General features: G+C 45.9%; 1 protein-coding gene across 1 annotated transcript; it reads right to left on the bottom strand.

Annotated features, from left to right (window-relative positions):
- Positions 1–255: 255 nt before the first annotated feature.
- On the bottom strand, positions 256–6,634 carry LOC127586065 (zinc-binding protein A33-like). The gene is made up of 6 exons (XM_052043863.1): positions 6,219–6,634; positions 6,032–6,127; positions 5,707–5,940; positions 4,160–4,180; positions 3,944–4,064; positions 256–903 (listed from the first exon to the last, which is right to left on the bottom strand). Exons 1-6 carry the CDS (start codon positions 6,627–6,629, stop codon positions 371–373), a joined length of 1,416 nt encoding a protein of 471 aa, XP_051899823.1. The 5' UTR covers positions 6,630–6,634; the 3' UTR covers positions 256–370.
- Positions 6,635–7,498: the final 864 nt, after the last annotated feature.

The following is a 7,498-nucleotide window of genomic DNA, read 5'->3' as shown; positions in this document are numbered from 1 at the left end:
ACACTGCCGCCTTGATCAAACGGTTGACTCGGAGGAGTTTTGGACCCGCGGAGCTCAGGGCGCGCCGCCCGCGGCTGCTGCTGAATCCGCGGGAAGGGAGATTGTTTCAATCTTTATATTTTCACAGAAGTATTTCGGTTCCGCTGACGGACGTGTAAACGCGTTAAAATTAACGGATCGAGAGCCGAATGCCAAATATATTTTTTTATTTCGTTGTTTCTACTATTTTTATTTCCAGGCTCATTTGGGGTTTACAGTGCGGGTTTGGGGATTAAATGGGACCCGTTCAGCGCCAACCTGTTGTCCACGGGGTTTCTGCCCCAGAGCCCCTGCGTCCCGCTCCTGACGTCGGTCCCGGGATCCGACCCGTTTACCGATCTGGAGCGGAACCGCAGCAGATTCTCAGCCATGTGTTTTCATCCCGACTCCGGAAAAAAGGATAAAGTTTCTCCGTGAACTTATTCCCAGTGAAAGTGTGGAGATGGGACTTGGTGTCCGCGTCGTAAAATGAAACTGTCCCGGACTCGTAACTGAGATAAACTCCCACCCTCCGGGGGATGGAACCGGCAGGGAGACTGGATCGAGGGGAGGAGAATGCATAAAACTTGTCAACGCTGCGCCCGATGGTCCAGACCCCGTTCTGCACTGTCAGTTGGACCTTTCTCTTCCTCTCCACAGACTCTGCGGCGACTCCCAGCCTCCAGCGCCGACTCCCCGCCACCGCCACCTCCCAGTAATGTCTCCCCGATGTGAATCCCTCCGATCCCAGCAAACAGGCCCCGACTGTGAACCTCTTTCCGGTGGCGGGGAGATCCCTCCAGGTCCGGGTCCGTCTCACCCTCTTCCGATCCTCGGACACCTCCAGCCGCGGACTCGCCGTTTCCACATCCAGGGTCACGGAGACTGGGAGGGAGAGGCAGAGAATTAGAGAGTCCCCGGGGGTCGGGGGGAGACTCGGGCAGCGGAGCTCTGGGACAGGGGCAGAGGCCCTTCGGCCTCAGGCACAGTCGGGTGGACAACAGAAACCTTTCCCGGGGTTTGACGCAAATGTGTCGGATGGGCAACGAACGTCTCCTGAGATTATCTTTCAGAGTCGGTTACTCCAGTTGTAGTCACATGTAGTAACACAAGAGACTGCAGATGCTTGAATCTGGAACAAAAGAAAATCACTGGAGCATCTGCGTGGGAAATGGACAGTCGGTGTTTCATGTTGACACTCTGCAGCTGGACTGAAAGAGTAGAATGGAGCGGAATTATAGGGGTGAGGGGAAGGGAACGGGTGGGGAAAGTGGCTGGATCTAGGTAAGGAAAGCTGATAGGCAGATGTAGAAGTGAAGAACGGAAATCGAGACAAGAGGCTAGGAGGTGGTAGATGGAGGCAACAAAGGGCTGCAGATAATGGAAGCTGATAGGAAATGCAACAGGGACCAAATAAGGGAAGATGAGAACAGTAGGGAGGACCCAGTGATGGGCGGGTGGAATGATGGAAGGGGAACGGAAACTGGGTAATAGGGGGCTGTGCCTTTAGGTTAGGTGTGTAGGAGGAACTGGGTGGTCCAGTCGGAGAATGAAAGGGGGACAGAGGTGGAGCAGGTTACCTGAAGTTGGAGAATTCAGTGTTCATGCTATCGGGTTGTAGACTACCCGGGTGGAATATGAGGAGCTGTCCCTCTGTTTAAGAAGAGCAATAGAGACAAAGCAGGAAATTATAGGCCGATAAGCCTTACATCTGTGGTGGGGGATTTGTTGGAGAAGTTTCTTAGGGATAGGATCTACTGGGGATTTATGCTTATAATAGTCATACCCTTGGTCAGCGTAGCTTTATTGGGGGATGCTTTAGTCTTATGATCCAGACTGAGTTTTTTGAGGAGATGGTGAAGATGACTGTTGATCAGATAAGACATGGAGATTTGCTAGATTGGTTTCAAAATTGGCTTGGCCATTGAAGGCAGATGGGAGAGCTGGAGCACAATAGGAATTGGAATTGATTTATTATTGTCACATGTACCAAGGTACAGCGAAAAACATGTCTTGCGTACCGTCTATCTATATCAATGCATTACACAGTGCATTGAGGAAGTACAAGGGAAAGCAATAATATAATGCAATATACACACATATATGATTTCGACGTAAAACGGAGGTGATTCCTAAGTTTGAAGACGACAGAAAAATACGACAGATTTGTGGATAATTAGAAAGATTGTCAAAGAATTCAGAAGGATATAGACCAGCTGGAAATATGGGCGGAGAAATGGCAGATGGAGTTTAATCAGGACAAGCGTGATGTTTTGCATCTTGGCAGGTGACATGCAAAAGTAAAGTGTACAGTAAAATGGCTGGACACTCAGGAGCAGTGATGTACAGAGGGATCTTGGGGTGCAAGTCCATGGCTCCCTGAAAGAGGTTAAATACTAGATAGGGTGGTAAAGATGGCCCACGGCATACTTGCCCTCACTTGCAAGGGTGTTGAGTATAAAAGTCAGGAAGTCATATTACTGCTGGATAAACGTTTGTTAAGACTATATTTGAAGTATTGTATGCAGTTCTGGTGGTCGTATTGAAGGAAGGCTGTGGAGACTTCGAACAGAGTGCAGAAGAGTTTCACATTGATGGGACAGTATCAGCTGTAAGGAGAGGTTGAACAAACGGATTGTTTTCTCTGGAGCTAAGGAGGTTGGGGGCGATCTGAAAGAAGTTTATAAAATTCTGAGAGTTATGCATAGGGTAGACAGTCATTATATTCGTCCTAGATGGAAATATCAAATACCTGATGACATATGTTTAAGATGAGAGTGGGAGGTTTCAGTGAGATTTCGAGGCAGGTGTTTTTACACAGAGAGTGATAGGACCATAGAATGGTCTATCAGAATCAACTGGTGGAATCAACTACAGCAGAAACGGTTCGGAGGCATTTAGATGGGCGCATGAACTGTCAGGGAATACAGACCATGTGCAGACAGATGGGATAAGTTTAGATTGACATCGTGGTCAGCACGTACAATGTGGGCCGAGGGGCCTAGTCCTACGTAGTGCTTTGTTCTTTCCATCGTGGCCAGCAGAGAGATCGTGGGTAGAATGGCCTGTTTCTGAGTGGTGCTCTGTTCTATTGTTTCCATCTCCTTACCGCGCTAGTTTAAACTCCTTTTTGTACACATGCCACATTCTGTGGGAGAGACCGTAATGATCCCTCTACCTGATGCACTCTCCTCGAAACAGTTCCTTAGCCATACATTTAACCGTCCTACCTTCGTATTTCTTGCCTTGCAAGCACGTGGTGTGTTGGAATAGGTCCATATTTATGTCAATCGGTGTGTGTATGTTAGTCGGAGTAATTATCAATGGATTTGTATATATTGATTATCAGCGAGTATATGTGGGTGTTTTGTATGCTGTCTGTCTGTGTATGTGAATCTGTATGATGGTGATGTGTTTCATTTCTATAGGTTCCTCAAATAAATTAATTAACTGGTTCTGAATTGGATGGATTCCAGGTTACAGAAGGAAGTAAGGGGTGAAATGAGTGGTTTCCAGCCATAATCTTTCAATTGCCCTTCCATTCAACTGACAAATGGGTATACCACTGAATCTGTGTCGAGGTCGATGCTAGTTTGAATGTCCTGCCTAATTCATGCATGATGTGGTCTGAGATCTTGTGGTGTGAGAGGGATTTCGTTATATATCTGCGGCTGTTTGAGAAATGTGGATAGGTTCAGATTTCAGGGGATCATCTGATCGTCGGTGTATTGTATGTATTTTACTCCTGTGTCAGGTTTCTGACAAACACGGCGGATTATTTGAAAATTATGCTTTACAATAGGTGTGTTTCGCCCTGGAATAAAATTTCAGTTCCCGTTCAGTGCATTATGGAATACATTGTTTGTATCAAATTAGTATTGAAAGATCTCTAGTAAATCAGACAAGAATCTTCTTTATGTCTTACCTCGCTTAATGGTATCAGACGTTTCTCTCAATATTGTAGTCAACAAAAAAGGGTGATCGAATTTTTCAACCGCCAGAGTACCGTCTGCTACTGACAATGTCTGTTCTTCATCAGCGATCCTGGAAATATTAAACAGATGGTTGTAAGTTCAACATCAACGATTTTCTGAGCTAATTTCCAAAATGATGCAGTTTCAGTAAAGAGCATGTCCTCCCTCCACTTCCGTCGAGCTTCCTCCTGAAAAATATAAAACCACAAAGGTCAGATGATTGAAACTGACTAGTCACATTCCAACAGCAAGGATTTCCGCAAAATTGTTGCAAGGTGCTGAAAATTCCCAACTCTCCCTGCTGCTGACACACAGAAAGGACCAGGATATTGCAGAAAAGATACAAAACTGGAGTCATATGGACAAGGAATGTTTGTGATAATTTTGACGTAACTGATATGTAGGCGGATTATGGAAAGGAGCAGAAACAATATAGCGGGGACTTTAACTTCCCCGCGTTGACTGGAACTTCCTTAATACAAGAAGCTTCGATGGGGTGCGATTTCTTCGGTGCATCCAAGAGGACATCTTGAAACAGTCTGTGGAGAGTCCAACTGGAGGAGAGAACATACTGGACCTAGCTTTGGGAAATTAACCAGATCAGATAACAATCCTGATAATGGGTGAACATTTTGGAAAATATAACCACAACTTGTTATGTTTTAAGATAGTTGTGACTAAGGATAAAATCGGATCTTGCGGAAGGTAAATTGGGGGAGGGCAGTTTACGACAGGATAAGACAGGAGCTAAGGGGAGCTGATTGGGAGCAGCTACTATCGGACAATCTTCGTCTGACATCTGGGAATTGCTTACAGAGTAGCCGATCAGAGTTCAGGACCAGCATGTTTATTTGAGGAGTAAGCACAAAGATGGTGAGGTGAGGGATATCAGTTACAGACACGGGCAGAGAAGTGGCACATGGAGTTTAAATCCGGGCAAGTGTGAGGTGTTGCACATTTGGAGGTTAAATGTGAGGAGAAGGTATACAGTTAACTCGAGGCCCCCTCATCGCATTGACATACAGAGAAATCTTGGGGTCCAAGTCCATAGTTAAGTGAATGTGACTACACAAGTGCATAATGTGGTGAAGAAAGCGTATGGCATGCTTGCCTTCATTGGTGTCTTAGAGTAAAGAAGTCATGCTGCACCTATTTAAAACCTTAGCCAGACCGCACTTGGAATATTGTGAGCAGTTCCTTTCGCTCCCATTATAGGAAGGATGTGGAGACTGTGGAAAGGGTGCTGGCTGCTGGAGGAACAATAAGCCCTGGTGCAGGGTCCATACCCGATACGATAACTATACCTTGCCTGCATAGATGCTGTATGACCCGCTGAATTCCTCCAGCAGTCTGCTTTGCTCACGATTCCAGCATCTGCAGACCGTTGTTTCCACACACAAGCGGGTGACTGCGATTGGATTTTAATGTGAGTTTCAGACATTATTAAACTTGAATAACACGGAAACAATCACTGCCTCAGTGTCAAGATCACAGCAAATCATCCCGAGGAGGATGCAGCAGTCCTGGGATTCCACAAATATTGCGGGAGTTCTGTTGGTTTCTGGACAACGGCGGTTGGTCCCAGAACAGACAAATCATGTGCTTGTGTTAAGTCAGTTCTGAATTATTGGGAACTGCTGCATTTATTTCTATATATCACCCACCATTTTGTGACTGTGCATTTGCACTAGATGTTCCAAATGTAATTTCTTACCTTCAGAAAGATCACACTGTCGTTTTGATCCAGATGTTTCTGTAACTTTGAGAGTTCCGCCTGAATCGAAGTTAAATTCTCTTGAATCGCTCGAAGATTTTTCTCCATTGGATTTAGAATCCTCTCCTCTTCCTCCCTGAGATCTCTGAGTAAGCGCTGCTCTTTTTCATTGAGAGTCTGGTGCAGTTGATCAAAGACAGATATGATATGGGACTGAAGGTTGTGTGACTGCTCCTGTCAAAGGAAAAGTGAAGATTTATATTATCGATGGTGAAGGGGAAGAAAACTGCACATGATCAGTAAAAGTGGAAGCCGGAGACCTCACCCGAACTCCCGAAATCTGCTGTTCGTGTTGCTGTTGGATTTCCTTCATCGCTGATTTCTTATCTGTGAGAGATTCCATGGAAGATTTAACCTGAGCCTGGAAATGGGGTTCAGATTCAGAAAATAAAAGAGTTACACAACAAAGAAACTATTAATTGATCAGGTGATCAACATCAGTTTCCTTTTACCTTGTAGATTTCAACAGCTTCTTCAATCGACAGGAAGCGGTGCTCTCTGTGTTCCCGCGCACCGACACAAATCACACAGATCAGTTTCTTGTCTGTTTCACAAAACAGCTTCAGTTCTTCCTGATGTTCCTCGCAGTGAAATTTACTTGCCTCCTCTTTCGTATTCTGGTTTAGTTTTCGAGCTTTCTCAGACAGACTTGCTAAGGCCCGATTTACCTTGAGGGTGCGGTCCGCAAACTCCTCTCTACATTCTGGGCAGGAGTTTCTCTCCTCCCTTTCCCAACACCGTGTGATACAGGAGCGGCAGAAGTTGTGTCCACACTCCAGTATAACCGGATTGCTGAAGAAATCCAGGCAAATGGGGCAAATTGTGTCCTCGGTTAAACTCTCGATCTGCTCTTTGGAAGCCATCTTAAATCCCGGCACTTCCTGATTCAAAATCCTTTCACTTTCTGGGAGCTGCTGAATTCGCGATGGTCCACTAAGCGCGCTGAAGTACTTGCCGAAAGAATGCTGCAATGAACAATGCTAATGTTGCTGCAGTGTTTGGGGTGCAGAGTCCCTGGTAATTTGCAAGTAATTTCATAAGAGCACGTGGTTCATAAGAGATGAGGCGATGCTGAATATGACTGAAACGGGAAAAAAGATCGTCGGGCAGTCAACGCAAGGACAGAAACGGACAGGCAGAACTCGAGTGTGAAACGACGGTTCAATATAAATTTTGAGCAAATTCTAGCAAAATAATCTGTATAATAAAACACGGGATCTGGAGAGAATGTTGTGTTGCGAGGTGATATACACAGTGCGGATCAATTAGATTGTGTTTGCAGAAAAATATATCATGGATCACAGTGTGGATCACGTTTAGCTTCTCGGTGAAAGCTGTCCTGATTTACACTGCCCTTCCCCTGAAGAAGCTTCCCGACTTCACCCCAGTACAGACCCGCTCTGCTTTAACATTTGGCGGCACTTGTTCTGCACTGGGCCCGTTGACTGTCCTGTCATCTCGTTCAATCCCAGGGAGCACGCGCACTCAACTGGATTCACCACTTGCTGCCCGACCCGACACTGATCATCAGATAAATTCCACAACAGATGCTTGATCCACAAGGAGGGATTATCAGTCTGGCAGGAAGCCATTGCGTCATTTTCCTGGATTTTGGGGGGTGCTGCGTCTGAACTAACTCCTACTAAAGGCTCTTGGAGTTTCTGCCATTCTTGCATGTTTACTGTCACGCGTCCCTAGGAAAACTGCTGACCGACCGCTGCTCCGTCAAAAG

The sequence above is a fragment of the Pristis pectinata genome, chromosome 34, assembly GCF_009764475.1.
Source record: "Pristis pectinata isolate sPriPec2 chromosome 34, sPriPec2.1.pri, whole genome shotgun sequence".
NCBI classification, from domain to species: domain Eukaryota; kingdom Metazoa; phylum Chordata; class Chondrichthyes; order Rhinopristiformes; family Pristidae; genus Pristis; species Pristis pectinata.
This window is presented reverse-complemented; position numbering and strand designations above follow the sequence as displayed.

Excerpts from the sequence above, each read along its gene's own strand:
- LOC127586065 (XM_052043863.1), bottom strand. The coding sequence starts at position 6,629 with ATGGCTTCCAAAGAGCAGATCGAGAGTTTAACCGAGGACACAATTTGC. Across the intron at positions 5,941-6,031 it reads AGCAGATTTCGGGAGTTCGG|GAGCAGTCACACAACCTTCA; the intron begins GTGAGGTCTCCG and ends TTCCTTTGACAG. Across the intron at positions 4,181-5,706 it reads ACAGTGTGATCTTTCTGAAG|GAGGAAGCTCGACGGAAGTG; the intron begins GTAAGAAATTAC and ends TATATTTTTCAG.